The 15,278-nt window shown below is 50.8% G+C and overlaps 1 protein-coding gene across 1 annotated transcript in view; it reads left to right on the plus strand.

The window, feature by feature from the left end:
* The first annotated feature begins 222 nt into the window (after window positions 1–222).
* Window positions 223–15,278, plus strand: part of ERGIC1 (endoplasmic reticulum-golgi intermediate compartment 1) — a 151,931-nt gene continuing 136,875 nt past the window's right edge. Inside the window, exon 1 of the mRNA XM_010592566.3 lies at window positions 223–362. Coding sequence (XP_010590868.1) covers window positions 343–362 — 20 coding nt within the window. The 5' untranslated portion in view covers window positions 223–342. The remainder of the gene's footprint in view (window positions 363–15,278) is intronic.

The following is a 15,278-nucleotide window of genomic DNA, read 5'->3' on the forward strand; positions in this document are numbered from 1 at the left end:
GGAAGAAGGGGAGCTGAATGAATAAATGAACGAATGCATGAATCTTCAGGAAGGCATCCTCCCCTCTGGGAGCCCCGCCCCAGCCCTTCCCTGCCGGAGGGCCCCTTTAATCAGGTGGCGGAAGGGGCAGGCCAGGGGCGGCTGGCGGCGCCCAATGGGCTGCTCAGAGCGTCACTTCCCGGTGGCGGAGGCGAGTGGTGAGTGTCAGCGGGCGGAGGGGCTGCTCGCGGGGGCGGGGCAGCCGAGGAGGCGGTGGCAGCGGCTCGGACCCACGCGGCGCCCGGCCCGCCTGGCCTGCAGCGCTCCATCCCTGGCAACAGCGACAGCGGCTGTGGCGGCACGATGCCCTTTGACTTCAGGAGGTGAGTGTGGCGACAGGGAAGCCTCCTCTGCAGCTAAGGGGGTACCCTGGCACGTCGCGGGCCCCTCCTGTCGTGCAGGCAAAAAGGCCCACCCCCCGCTCTGTGCATGCCTCCGGGGACCACTGGCGAGCCCCCTGCCGCACACAAAGCCAGCCAGAGTGACAGAGGCACTACTCCTGCAGTGGGAGACGAACCGACCTAACTCCGGAGGCCGCCCCACCCCCTCTCCTCTGCCCAGCCCCCTCCCAGCCTGCTGGGACAACTCACATACCCACATCCCCTTTCCCCCAAACTGGGAAACAGGTTTTCACTCTCCTCCTGAGGTGGCAGCAAACCAGCCATCCCCCCTCCTCCCCTTCTAGTGAGCCCTGGTTAGTAGACCTTAGCTGACAGTTGGGTCCAGGGCATTTCCAGTGAGTCCCAGAGACCCTCAGGGGGCTGCAGCCCATTCCGACTGGGAACAGCTGGAGAGTTTTAGGTTTCCCGCGCCTGAGGCTCCCCCAGGCTGGGCAGACCAGGAGGCCTGTCTGGAGGGAGGCCTCTCCCCTGCCAGCCTAGTCCTGTGGTCTGAGTCTGGGGGTGCCATGTGAGGGGGGGCAGGAGTGTGGGGAGGGCCCTGCAGAGGAGCAGACCCAGGTCTGGCCTTGGCTTTCTGCAGTCACCACAATGAGTCCTTTGTGGGGTTCAGCCTCTCATAGCCCACATTGTGCTGGGCAAGGCCTCCCAGAAGTCTGTCCTGGAAGGGGTCTCCACCAATATTCCGTTGAGGCACAAAGCCCTGGGAGATGCCCTGGCCTGAGACAACCATACTGTGGGTATACCTAAGGGCTTAGTGTGGGGAACAGCTGCATTTGAATTCTATCCCTGAACCCTCCACTGCGGTATGTTCTAGAAATTAGGGGCAGAGCCTTTGGGTTCAGACTTCCCCTCTGCTGCTCAGATGGAAAAGTGTCTGAGGCCTCTGAGTGTCTTGGTTTCACCACCTGCATGTTGGGGCTAAAAATAAGGCCCCTACCCATGAGGGTTTCATGTACAGGAAGCACTTACCACAGAGCCTGGCAAGATTTAGAGCTTAGAAGTGGGGGTGTTAATAGACAAGGGGCTTCTTCATGTTAATAAAATAGGGCTTCATGGAGGGGAGTCTCCCCTCCCCCTATAGGAGTAAATGAGGTCAAGGAAAACAATGGCACAGACAGGTCCCTATACTGGCAGTGACCCCATAGTGTGTGGGATTTAGGCCTGCTAATAGGACATCAGCCTTGGGCCTCTAGCACACAGATGCCATGGAGCAAGCAATGCCGGCCTCCTGCTCTTGCAAGCAGCCCTGAGGCAGGTACCAGGATCTCTGAGACTGGGAACCCTGTCTGTGGAATTCAGGGGCAGTCACAATACTAACTGTTAACATGTGGGCAATGAGGGCTGAGGCTGCCACATAGCTCCCCAGGTCCACACAGCCTCCTCTTCCAAGAGCTGAAAATAAAGACTCCTGCCCGTCCTCCCCATCCCCATGTGATTCAGTAGGTTTGGTGATTTTGACCTTGCTGAGAACATCACTGCTTTTGGTCATTTAATCCTTTCGCTCTGCACCTGTCCCTTCATTTTAAGAGGAGGGAGTTGAGGTTCCAGGACGTTGCCCTGGGTTATACAGACGGAGGATGGGAAGGGTGGGCCTGGGTCCCTGGTCACACACAGCTCCCAGCCTGGTGCCCCTGGAGTTGGAGACTTGGGGTGCAGATAAGGTGAAGTGAAGAAACTGGCGGGGCCAGTTCTAGACTTTAGCCTTGGAGGGGCCTGGCTTCCAATAGCCTGTGCTGGTCCTGTGTTAGGGATCAATATTTCAAGGGGACATGTCGCAGCTCTGAGAGATGGCTGCCCTGGGGTTCCCTGTGCATGCTTTGGAACCCCCCCTTCACACTCAATAAGGTGTTTTAATAAATTCCTCAAGGGCCTGGGATCACCACGGAATGGTGAGAAAAGATTCAGCGCTGCCCATTGACACCTCAGAGGATTAGCTGTCTGTGCCCAGTAAGCCCGTACTTAGATCTGTTAACTACAAGGCTTCAGGTCTCAGGTCCTAAGGAAGGCACTGCTGCCCCACCTCATACCTCCCTTCTCTTCAGTGTTCACTCACCAAATGAGTACTGAGTATCTGCTCGTGCTCAGCCCTCCGCCAGGGCCCCGTGGCGTCCAGGTGGAGACACGTGGCCCTGTCCTCTCAGAACTCCAGGAGAGGGAGAAGGGGAGCAGGGCTGTGCTTGAAGCTGCACACAGAACATCCACTGCTGTGCAGCACTGCAGGGTACAGACAGACATCCATTCCTTGTCACTTATGAGAGGCAGTTTTTAATCATCATTTTAAATCAAAACAAAGGGAGACTTCGCTGAGAGGAATCTGCTTGCCCAGGGTCATACAGCATGTGAGCTGGTGGAGCTGGGCTTTCAACTTGAGGCTGTTCTCTCCAAAACCTTAGCTCTGGGAGGTCTGAGAGTCCCACAGCCCAGCCAGTTCTTTTGAGAACAGTGTGATTGCCCTCCCCCGCCCCACAGTTGGGATGAGGGAGAAACCAGGCTTTCTGCTTGTGTTACTCTCCTTAAAACAAAGTCTGAGGGTGTGGATGGGGGTATATAATGTCCTGTCAGTACTCTTCGTCCTGTGGTGCGGCGGTTAATGCACCTGGCTGCTAACTGAAAGTTTGAAGGTTCAAGTCCACCCAGAGGCACCTTGGAAGAAAGGCCTGGCAATCTACTTCCAAAAAATCAGCCACTGAAAACCCTATAGAGCACGGTTCTACTCTGACACACATGGGATTGCCATGAGTTGGAGCCGACTGGACAGCACCTGGTTTTTTCTTATAGGCATCTTACTCACCTTCATGTGTTTTCCCCATCTCTGAAGTGGCACTGATAGCAGTACCCATGAAAGATGAGGTTTAAATGAGACAGTGTGTAAAGCACTTAGAGAGGGAGAAAGCATTCCATAAATTTTGGCTGCTATTTTCATTTGTGTTATTTCATTTAAACACCTATCACCTCCTAACATACTATATAATTCACTTAACTGTATGCTTATTCTGGCTCTCCCTCCTATTAGAACCTGAACTCCCCAAGGGCAAAGATTTTAATATGCTTTATTCACCGCTCTATCCCTAGCGACTAGAACATTACCAGTTCCGACTCATGGCCACCCCATGTATGTCAGAGTAGAACTGTGCTCCATAGGGTTTTCAATGGCTGATTTTTCTGAAGCAGATTGCCAGGCCTGTCTTCCGAGGTACCTCTGGGTGGACTCAAACCTCCTACCTTTCAGCTAGCAACCGAGTGCCTTAGCTGTTAGTATCACCCAGGGACTACAGCAGTGCCTGGGCCAAACTTTCCCTTGGAAATACCTCTGTCTGTCCAGGAAGCCAAAGGCACAGTGATTGCATATGCCAACCCTTCCTTTTGCGAGCAGATTTTCAGCAGCTACCAGAGGATGTTCCCCCTTCTTCCTTGAATTTGTTCCCTGTCCTTGGGGCTGGGGGAGGAGACAGAGTGCAGAGGAGGGATCCTGGGCCTTCAGTGATTTCTTCTTGTGTTTGCTTTGCTCTTGTTCAGTTGTTTCATTAATAGCAGTACGTTGCAGTCGTGGAACTAGCCTCATGACCTAGATCCGTGGGTGTTGGCATTAACCTTCCCCAGTTCCGGCTGGCTCAGGGCCAACAGTACCTGCTGCTGCCCGCTCATGCAGCTGGGGAAGGGGGGAGCCCCAGCTTAGGGTGGGGGTGGGGAGAGATAACAGCACCAGGCAGTTCCTGCAGCCCAGGGCCAGCGGGGCCTGAGTGCCATTTCAGGGTGGCGGAGGTGGCTGGCTGCCCCATTAAGGGCGGTCCTTGAGTTAAAACCCTGAGACCTGGCGTATGCCACTGCCCAGCCACTGACCGGCTGCACCCTCCGACAGCCAACTTAGCCCCTCAGAGCCTCAGTTTCTTCATTTTAAAGAGGGGAGGGCGGCCCTTTGCTGCTGCACCTGATAGGGTAGGGTGAGCTGTCCCTGCAGGGCAGGACCAGCTGTATAGTCTGCGGGGCCCAGTGCAAAATGAACACGTAGAGCTCTTTGTTCTGAAAGGATTCAGAACTTCAAGGCGGGGATAACAGAGCATTAAGCCAAGCACAGTCCTTCTGAGCACGAGGTCCTGTGTGACTGCACAGACCATTGGTTTGGGCCTCCATCACCCCTTATTCTGCCTTCCCAGTGGCCTCTCCTCTCCAGGCTACCGCAGGCCTCCTTGGGACCCAGGAGTGAGCTTCCCAAAGGTGCGCTCGTTTTTCTATGCCTTGATTCCCGTCTTCAAATGGGTCCCGTTGCTCTGAGGATCAAGTCTGGATTCCTTGGCACCCATGAGGCCTTGCCGGATAGGGCCCCTGCCCACCCTGGTAGCTCCCCTCGCTCCCTACAAGCTGATCCCCAGCCACAGTGTGGGGGAGGGCTCTGCACACAATGTTAACACTTACCAATGTTAACACTCAACTCACATGTATGCCTTGATTTCTACCCTGCCTTGTTCCAGAAAAAACTCAGGGAAGTTGACAAGAACTTTAACATGTTTTAAAAAATACAAATAAACTTAAAAGTCAAGGCAAAAGGGAAATAAAGATTAGACAAAAAAAAAAAAAAGACCAAAGGGAAAGTAATAATGAAAATCAAGCCAATGTTTCTTATTTATTGAGCACTTAGGATCTTATGCATATCAACTCATTTAATCCCCCAACAACCCTACAAGGCAGGCACTATTGTCATTTTGTTTTACAGATGAGAAAATTGAGGTGCTGCGCAGTTAGGGAGCATGGCTGGTCAGCAGAAGGAGCTGGGTTTAAACATTGGCCATCTGGTTCCAGAGCTCCACTTGTATCCCCTAGGTTTATCTGTAAAGCATTTGCCTTTCCAATCACTAAATTCAGAGAAAATTTAAAAAGCCATGTGAGTAGAACTGTGCTCCCTAGGGTTTTCAATAGCTGAGTGTTTGGAAGTAGATTGCCAGGCCTTTCTTCCAAGGCATCTTTGGGTGGACTCAAACCTCCAAGTTTTCAGTTAGTAGCTGAGCAAGTTAACCATTTGTACCACCCAGGGACACCAGAGAGAACTGAAACTTCTAATTGGATTCATTGGCTTTCTCATCATTAGTCCTTTCCCAACAGTGCTCATTAAGAGCTTGAAGTCATCAACCTTTTTTTTTGCTAACCTTGTGTAGTTTACCACCTTATTCTAAAATCGTCTTTCATTAAAGACCCATGACTGTAACACCTGCCTTAGCGTCTCACCCTTGAGTGTCTAAGCTAGCCCATTTGGCCGCTGGGGCTTCAGAGGTTGAGCCTCAGAGCTTGGAACGTATGTTTACCTGCTCATCTGAACACGGAATCGGGTGGAAAATCCGTCCTTGCACGTCGGTCTGGATTCTTGACTTTAATACCATGCATAGTCTTTGACAGGGCTTCAGCCAGCTGTGGCCTCCTTAAGTTCCACTTCCCATCTGTTAATCCTTTCTTATTTTATTTTGGAGTGGCTGCTAGGCAGTTTCCACCAGGCATTGGAGAGGCGGCTGGGATGGCACTTGGCAGGCAGGGTGTAAGGAGTGTGTTTGGGGTGAGGCATACCCAGTATCTCTAAATCAGTGATCCTCGAGTCTGCTGTATGTGGAATCCCTTGATGAGTTTTACAGACCCCCAAACCAGGCTGCACCCCAGACTGGATAATCAGGAGCTGAGGGTGGGACCCAGGCATCAGTATTTTTTAAAGCCCCCCCCCCCCCCCCGCCCAGTGCACGACCAGGATTAAGCCCGACTGTTCTAAATTGAGAGGACTTGAAACAGGCAGGGCTATAGTCACCAGAAAGCTGGAGGTGGAGGAGAGCCTTGGAGGGGGAGGCTGGGGAGCGGAGTTCTGATCACACCTGCCATTCCTGCATGACCTCTGGCAAGTCCACTCCCGACTTTGGGGTCTCTGTTACCTTGCCAATAAAGTGGTCAGTAAGGGGTCTGGTTGTTAAGTAGCTGTCAAGTCAATTCCAACTCATGGAGACCCCATGTGTGCAGGGTAGAACTGTGCTTCATAGGGTTTTCAAGGCTGTGACCTTTCAAAAGCAGATGGCCAGGCTTGTCTTCTGAGGTGACTCTGGGTGGGTTCAAACTGTCAACCTTTCGGCTAGTAGTTGAGCACTTAACTGTTTGCACCACCCAGGAGGCACTAAGAGATCTTACCTTTATATTTATGTCTTTGTTCTTCAAAGTATGTTCCCCAAACCAGCAGCTTCAGCACCACCTGGGAGCTTGTTGGAAATGCAAAATCTCAGTCTCCGCCCTGAATTTGAACCTGCTTTAACAAGATCCCCAGCTGATCTGTATGCACGTGGAAGTTTACAAAGTCCAGCTCTACATGATTAACTTGATTCAGCAGCTTCCAATCTGTGGCCTCCACATGTTTTCTTCTCTTGAAACGTCAGGATGCACGTTAGCTTATGAAAGGCTCTGAGAAGTCCTACACGAAAGGAACCAGTGCGACTTGGTGCAGCCCAGCTTTTGCCGCACTTACTGTCTCCAGCACCGTTTTCTTTACTGAGCGCCTATTGTCATTTCTCAGAACACAGTTGGAGAAACACAGGCCTAATTGATCCTTAGGGAAGTGGTGATTAGCCTAATTGTCTGTCGTCGACTTTAACATTTAGGCCTATTAACTTAATTACATTGGTTGTATATGTGGGAAAAGTACAGGATAGGAAAAAACCTCCAACACTACTGTGCATTCCTTTTTAAAAAGCTTGGCCCTTGGGAGAGGCAGGAAGAACTCGGGGATACCTGCACTGCTGAGAACCAGGGGATGGGTGGGGCGCTTCATGAATATCTCCGCACCCTCTGGGGCAGGCTTTGCAATTCCCATCTGCTGTGGATTGGATTGCGTCTGCCCATAAAATGTGCTGTAAATCCTAACCCCTAGGCCTGTGGAGGAAACCCTGGTGCCATAGTGGTTAAGAGTTACGGCTGCTAACTAAAAAAAGTTGGCGGTTTGAATCCACCAGGCACTCCTTAGAAACTCTTCAGGGCAGTTCTACTCTGTCCTGTAGGGTCTCTATGAGTCAGACTTGACAGCAACGGGTCTGGTTTTTTTTGGTTGATACCTGTGGATGTAATCCCATTTGGGAATGGATTTACTTAGTTAATGAGGCAATATTAACATATAGGGTGCTTCTTAAGTCAATCTCTTTTGAGATATAAAAGAGCAGAGTAAGCAAGCAAGCAGAGATGGGGGAAGATAAATGTCATGCCACATGAAGCAAGGAGCCAAGGAACAGAAGATGAAGAGACAAGGACCTTCCCCTAGGGCTGACAGAAAGCCCTCCCCTTGAGCTGGCACTCTGAATTCGGGCACCTAGCCTCGTAACTATGAGAGAATAAATTTCTGTTTTTGTAGAGCCAACCACTTGTGGTATTTCTGTTAAAGCAGCCCTAGATAACTAAGACAGCATCTTACATCCAGGAAATCAATCCTCTGAGAAGCTGGATCACCCAGCTGCTGTATCAAGGGGCCTCTGGGGATGCAGCACACACCTGACAGTGTAATCCCGCACTCGCACTGAAGGCTGGCCTTCCTGCCAGAACCTGCCAGACAGCACAGCTGGACAGGAAGCAAGGGCTGTTTGAAACGGACTAAATGCTCTGTTTGTCCAAAATGTTGAAACCCTATTCAAGATGAGAGGCCTGGCTGTTTTTAAATATAGTCACATGTCCCCAAAACACCAGGGTCTGGTGTCATGGCAGCCCCTCTATAACATGACCTTTTGTTTCTCGAGTTCTGGTCTGGGTCTTCAGCAGTGACCTTGAATCCCTTTGGAGGCACAGAGGAAGTAATATTCATTAGTAACGCCTAACGGTTCATGAGTTTCTCGTGTGTGTTGAGTACTGTGCTAGGAACGCTGTTGGGTTTAAAGTCATACTAGCCTGTGAAGTAGTGTGTTCATCCCCTAGGCTGCTGTAACAAATGGCCACAAACTAGGTGGCTTAAAACGAGTGAATGTATTCTCTCATAGTTCTGGAGGCTAGATGTCTGAAATCAAGCTGTTGGCAGGGCCATTTTCTCTCCGAATGCTTGAGGGGAGGATCCTTCCTTGCTTCTTCCAGCATCTGGGGGTTGCCAGCAATCCTTGGCTTGTAGAAGCATCACTCCAGTCTTAGCATCTGTCTTCACATGGCCTTCTCCTCCATGTGGGTCTCCACATGGCCTTCTCCTCCGTGTGGGTCTCCACATGGCCTTCTCCTCCGTGTGGGTCTCCACATGGCCTTCTCCGTGTGGGTCTCCACATGGCCTTCTCCTCAGTGTGGGTCTCTGTGTGTCTTCAAGTGGCCTTCTCCTCAGTGTGTTTCCGGGTGTCTTCACATGGCCTTCCCCCTTCTGTGTATGTCTCCATGTATCTTCACATGGCCTTCTTCCCTTTCCGTGTGTCCCTGTGTGTCATCACATGGCCTCCTGTGTGTGTCCATGTGTCTTCACAGGAGTTTCTTATAAGGACATCAGTCAGTGGATTTAGGGTTCACCCTAATCTAATATTATCTTAACTAATTACATCTGCAAAGACTATAGTTCCAAATAAGGTCACATTCTGAGGTTCCGGGTGGACATGAATTTTTAGGGGATACTATTCAACCTAGCACAGGTAAAAACTGATATTAATTATTGATTTTCTTTTTAAAATTCCTACATAGTAAATTGGACTGTGTGTGTGTGTGTTTATTCTTTAAAAATCATGTAACTACCTGGCACCACAATCCACATACTGAACAGTTCCACCACCCAAAAACACACCACTAATTCATTTTTTAAAGCAGGAAGCCAAGGCTCAGAGCTGGGGAATGCCTGGTCCCAGGGCACAGGTAGTGAAGCACAGAACTGACTTGAACTCAGTTCTGTGGTCCCAGAGCCTAACTATCATGGGGTTATCCTGCCCAGCTCATACTTTGCCATTGCCTATTTTTATGATTCCTCACTGGGCCTTCTCCCCCCATGCCTTTCACACAAGGAACCACCGATAAACAGAATTCAACCAAAATGTCCCTTGAGAACTTTGGTGGACCCTGGTGATATTTGTCCTGTTTTGGTGAGTCCAAGAGTACGTTCGTGGTGTGGAGAAAGTGTCTCCAAAATCTCCAGAGGAAAGTACTGCGTGGTGGTTGACCCTGGCCTGCTACTAGAACACTCCCCCTCATTGGCAATCCCTCTGAGGTCTGGCCCCAGCTCCCCCAGAGGAGGTGGTCAAGTCACCCTCCACGCATCCCTCGCATTGTGCTCATCAGGCACATTTCTCTGGGATAATTCCTTCCCCTCTCCCCCATTTACCAGCTGTGAGCCCTGGACAAGATACTCTGCCCCTGGAACCTTGGTTTTCCTTATCTGCAAGTTGGGGTGCCAATCCTTGCCTTGCAGGCTTTTTGTGAAGATGAAATGAGGTTGTGTGGAATGTGAGACATATCTGCTTAGAAAATGGGAGTCTGTTTCCCCACTTGGGCTCCTTGCTGTGCCCTGGTGGGCATCAGCAGAGGGTGGTCTAGTCGGTGAGTGGGATAAAACCAAGCCCTCCTGGATCTGCAGGGCCAGAAACACTCACATGAGAACACCTGGGTGGTTGGGCCCTGGGAGCTCAACTTTCCTCTCTTAGCGGCACCCACAAGGAGATGGTTGCCAGACACCAATGAATTGATCTATCTATCGTGAGAGAAAATGGCCAAACAGGTCATACCCCAAGTACCCCAAGGAGCCAGGCAGGTGCCTGGGTGGATGATTTGGGCAGGTCCTGGGCTGGAGAGAATGCTCTACCTGGAAAGGGGAGGAGCACTAACGCAGCTCCTCCTGCTCCTTGTTGCCCTGCAAAGTCCGTAGCTTTTCAGGAAGATGTGAAAGTCATATAAATTGTGCAGTTGGTTGGCAACGGACGCCCATTTTTTTTTTTGAACATCATTTTGGGCCAAACTGAACGCTGCAGAGGGGTGATGGTGCATGCAGTGGGCAGTATCCAGCCTCTGTGTCAAACAAACCCATGTGACTAGCACCCACTCGCCGGGTGGACAGGCCTTGGGGCAGAGCCCCTAGACTCTGGGAAGGGGGCCTGGTGGGCACGGACTTGGGGCTGGAGGCAGAGGAGTGAGGGGCCTATGGGTTGAATGGCTTCGGCAGACATCCTCCCCATCACTGCACACTGGGGCCTCCTCCTGTGCTGGGCCTTGTCCCACACTGACACTCCCCCTGTCCCACACTGGCCCCCTCCCATGCTGGGCCCATCTCAACCCGAGCCCTCCCCTATGCTGACACTACTTCTCCTCCAACCCCATCCCACACTGGGGCCTTTCCCACACTGGGCACCTTCCCGTCCAGGGCCCTGTCACACACTGACCCCCCTCGTCCCACATAGGCCCCCTCCTGTGCTGGGCCCCACTCCACACTAAGCCCCATCCATGCTGACCCCTATCCTACACTGAGCCCTGTCCCACACTGGGTCCCTTCCCATGTTGGGCCCCCTTCCATGGCAAGCCCACTTCCCACGCTGACTTATCTCCATCTCACACAGGTTCCCCTCCCACCCCGGGCCCCTTTCTACACTGAGCTCCCTTCCCCCGCTGACCTCACCACCATCCCATGTAGGGTCCCCTCACATCCTGGGCCTGGCCTGGCCTGTGGGACATGAGACCTACCAGCTGGGGTGCCCCTTCCTGGATGGTCCTGGGATGACACTGCCAACTTCTGCCACTGGACTGAACTTCCCTTTTTGGCAGTCTCAGGGCTGGCTAAAGCCCCTTGTGAGTGACACGCTTTTTCTCCAAATCTGTCAATACCTTCAGTCCGCAGGGCATCTCTCAGGTGACCTTACTGGGCTCTGCTGGAAGAGCAGTGCCCACACTAACCAACCCAAAACCAAACCCACTGCCGTCGAGTCGATTCCGACTCATAGTGCCTCCATTTATCAAGTGCCAGGCTAAAGGCTTTTCTTGGATTCCCTCAGTTTGTCCTCAGATCAGGCCAAAACCATTAATTGTTCCCATTTACCTGATGAAGATGCTGAGGCACAGACGGGGAAGGGGCTTGCCAAGGTCACACAAGCAGCAGGTGATGCAGCTGAGACTCCAGTGCTCGTCAGTGGTGCACCTCTGTGGCTTTCTTAACCACAGTCTTGTGCTTCAGGAGGGGAGTATTATCTCCTTAATTTTCTTGGGGCCACCTCATGGACACCCCCACTGTCAGACGCCATCTGCTTACTTGTATTTACAATGTGTTGCCACAGAAGCCGGGGGAGGGGGGCACACTGGGTCACTAGAGAGGAGGCCAGGCCTGGGTGACCATTTCCTGCCACCGTGAGCATCTGTGGGTAAGATAGTAACACTCAGCCCTGCAGAAAGTGCGTTCAGTCTCCCAGTCTCTTCTGATCAGGGCAGTTTCTCAGTCTTTCCTTCTTTATGACCTTGATCCTCTTGAGGATTACTGGCCAGGTGTCTTATAGACGGTCTCCCAATCTGGTTTTCTCGTGACTTGATTACCAATTGCCACCAAGTGGACTCTGACTCATGGCGATCTCATGTGTGTCAGAGTAGAACTGTGTTCCATAGGGTTTCCATTGGCTGATTTTTTGGGAAGTAGATTGCCAAGCTTTTCTTTTGAGGTACCTCTGGGTAGAATGGAGCCTCCAGCCTTTCAGTTAGCAGCTGAGGACGTTAACCATCTGCACCATGCAAAGACTCCTTCTCATGATTAGAGTAGGGTTATGGGTTTTTAGAAAAAGTAGCACAGAAGTGAGGCACCCTCTTCAGCACGTGCTACTGGGGAGTCCATGATACCCCACATGCCGTCACTGGTGATGTTGACCTTCATTACTTGGTTAAGGTCGTGTATTGTTTCTTCACTGTATTGCTTCTCATTTTGCTCAGCACTCTGTCTCCCCACCCTCTTCAGTGTCAACAGACTTTCCTATGGGGAAGTGGGCTACCAGCTTCTAAAAGCCCTTACATGGGTTCCCCTGAATTAACAGTGCTCGTTTCTGCTCAGTCTGTGAGGACCCATAGCAGTGGCACCTTGATCGTTTCTGAGCTGCGCAGTTTAAAAAGGGTGGGGAGGGAGTTGGAAGGTCCAGTCGTCCTTCTCACCCTGCCTCTTGTGCCCGGCTGATGTCAGGCGATTTGTAGTCATGATCTCATTCCATCTTCATTACAAACCTGCAGGGTAGGTAGGAGGTATTATCCGGAAGGGAGGGTCAGAGCTGGGATTATAGCCCCATCTGAGCACATACTCTACAATTCTCCCATTACACCCTGTGCCCTTTGTGAGAAGGCTGATAATGAAGCCTGTAGGAGCCATTTCGTTAGAGATACATTGAAAGGAGTAGAAGTGAATGAAAACTCTAATGGAGTTTTTGGCAGTCCGAAATCGGCAGTTGATCATGGGGATGATGCAGGACTGGGTAGTGTTTTGTTCTGATGTGCATAGGGTCGCCATGCATTGGGGGCCGACTCAACAGCACCTAACAACAATGACACTGCACATCCCTTAGGACCATACCTGGCACACATTAAGTCCTCAATCCATATTCCTTATAGAAAACAGTGCCAGGACAGCAGGGCTGTCATAGAGAATTTCTGGATGGGCAGAAAGTTAGCCTAAGTAGCTAATTCCTAGGAACAACCTGAAGACCTCAGTGGCTTCATGTGACGCTTTATTTTTTGCACCTGTGAAGTCCCAGCAGGGGAAGGGATTCTCTGCTCCTCACAGGTACTCCGAGACACAGTTTCTTCCATCCTGTGGTTCACTCTCCTCAAGTGTTTGTGGGATCCTGTCCTTGGCCTGGCAGCAGGAGAAGAGAAAGGGGGGTGGGGAGGCTTCAGTGGAAGCTTTCACTGGCCAGGTCCCAGCGTGATGCCTTCACTTCTGCACACATTCCTTGTCCTGAAATCAGGTCCCTGGCCACACCAAACTGCAAGGGAGGTCAGGAAATGTGGCCTGGTGTGTGCCCTGGAGGAAAAGAACATGTTTTAATGAGTATAAAAGGTCTCTGCCATGTTGACTTAAGTCAGAATTTTTCAACCTTCCACCATTCTGGTACCATCTTCAGTATTTCTGGCATATTCCTAAAAAACGTGTTACCTGCTTAATATTTTTCTTTAAATTACTCAGTTTTTGAGCTTAACATTTTTATTTATAGGAGGTAACTTAATAACATCTTTGAAAATGGAAAAACAGTGTCACTTGCCATAAATAGAAAGTAATCTTACAAATAATTACAGTATTATTCAGTTCTAGTTAGTTAGTGGTACCTGCTAAAGTCACTGGGTCTGTTAAAAAAGGCGGGGGAGCGGGGAGATATTAGCAAGTGCTAGGGGGATGAGATATTAAAATCACGTTAAAGTCGGATTAGGAGTCCCTGGGTGGTGCAAATGGTTAGTGAGCTCCACTGCTAACCAAAAGGTTGGAGATTAGAGTCCACTTGGAGGCACCTCGGAAGAAAGGCCTAGCAATCTACTTCTGAAAAATCGGCTATTGAAAACCTATGGAGCGCAGTCCTACTGTGACATACGTGGGGTTGCCCTGAGTTCGGAGTCAATTCGACAACAACGAATAGTTTACTGGTATCACCATCCTGAAGCTTTCTCCTTAACGTTTCTCTCAGAATTCTCAGAAGAGAACTGAACAGGGAATAACCTTACCATAAAGTCGAATGTCATTTAAATGTCAGGTCCCTCTGTTGTCTGAAATCACCCCAGGTCCCACCAGTGAAGTGGGTCCCACACTTTGGGAAATGCTGGCTTAGGGGACAACCAGCACACAGTTTGCACACAGACTAATCTAAAGCTTGGTGCAAGGAGAGGTGGGTGAAAATCACCCTTTCACTTCGCAGCACTCATCAGTATACGAAGCACTCGTAGTGCTCTGCCAGCTAGGGCTTATCCTCAGCAAAGATCTTCCCAGACTGATTTGAATCATCCCATCCCTTCTTTGGGTGTACCTTTTTATCACACCTGGACTTGTCCTTCAGATCACTTAGTACAATTACTTAGCACAATCACAATGATTTCTTGGTGTGGTTAGTCATTTCATGCCTGTTTCCCCAGATACATTAAGTGCTTGAGGGCAAGGACCATATCTATTTAATTGTCACTGATTCTGGTGCTAAACCCGGGGTTTGCACACGGTAGATGCTTAGGAAATATTTGCTGAAGGAAGGAAGGGAGGGGCTTTGCCAGAATCAGAACTCTATCCTGTGGCTATGCGGACCCATGCTCCCCCCGCTGCACACCACTCATGAAACCCCTCTGAATCCCAAATGAGACTCCCCCTACAAAGTGGCAGAGGGGTCCACCTCCACCAGGATTGGGTGCTTTGTTGCTGTTTCTCTTTGTCCTTGGAAAACATTTCCAGTTTTCTCCCAGGGGTATAAGTGCATCAGAAAAGATTTCCGTCTCCAGCAGTGGGAGTGGGAAAGGGCCCTGCTGACAGTGTCCCCAAGGATTGGGAAGTCAGACCCTGCCCAAGGAGGTGCCCAGCTGCCCACCCTGATGGGAAGCCGCCAGGAAGCCCCCCACCCAAAAAAAATCTACGCTTTCTGGAAATGTCACATTAGCCCCCAGAATCTTTGTAAGGGAAGCTGCAGGGTGGGGCGCGAGGATGTATTCTACCCTCACCACAACCTGGTGGCTAGGCTGTTCCCATCTTGAAGAAACTGAGGCTCAGAGAGGTTGAGGGCTTGGCCCAGGGTCACAGAGCTGGAAAAGGAACAGAGTCAAGCCCTAAACTCAAGACTTTCTGACCCCAAACTGATGCTTTCTGTTAGATCAGCTGGCCCTAGAAATCCAAGTTGCCCATTTTTCAGTTGAGCAACTCTCTTCTTTCTAGTTAACTGGCAGATGTAACCACCT

Source organism: Loxodonta africana, chromosome 2 (assembly GCF_030014295.1).
Source record: "Loxodonta africana isolate mLoxAfr1 chromosome 2, mLoxAfr1.hap2, whole genome shotgun sequence".
In the NCBI taxonomy this organism is placed as follows: domain Eukaryota; kingdom Metazoa; phylum Chordata; class Mammalia; order Proboscidea; family Elephantidae; genus Loxodonta; species Loxodonta africana.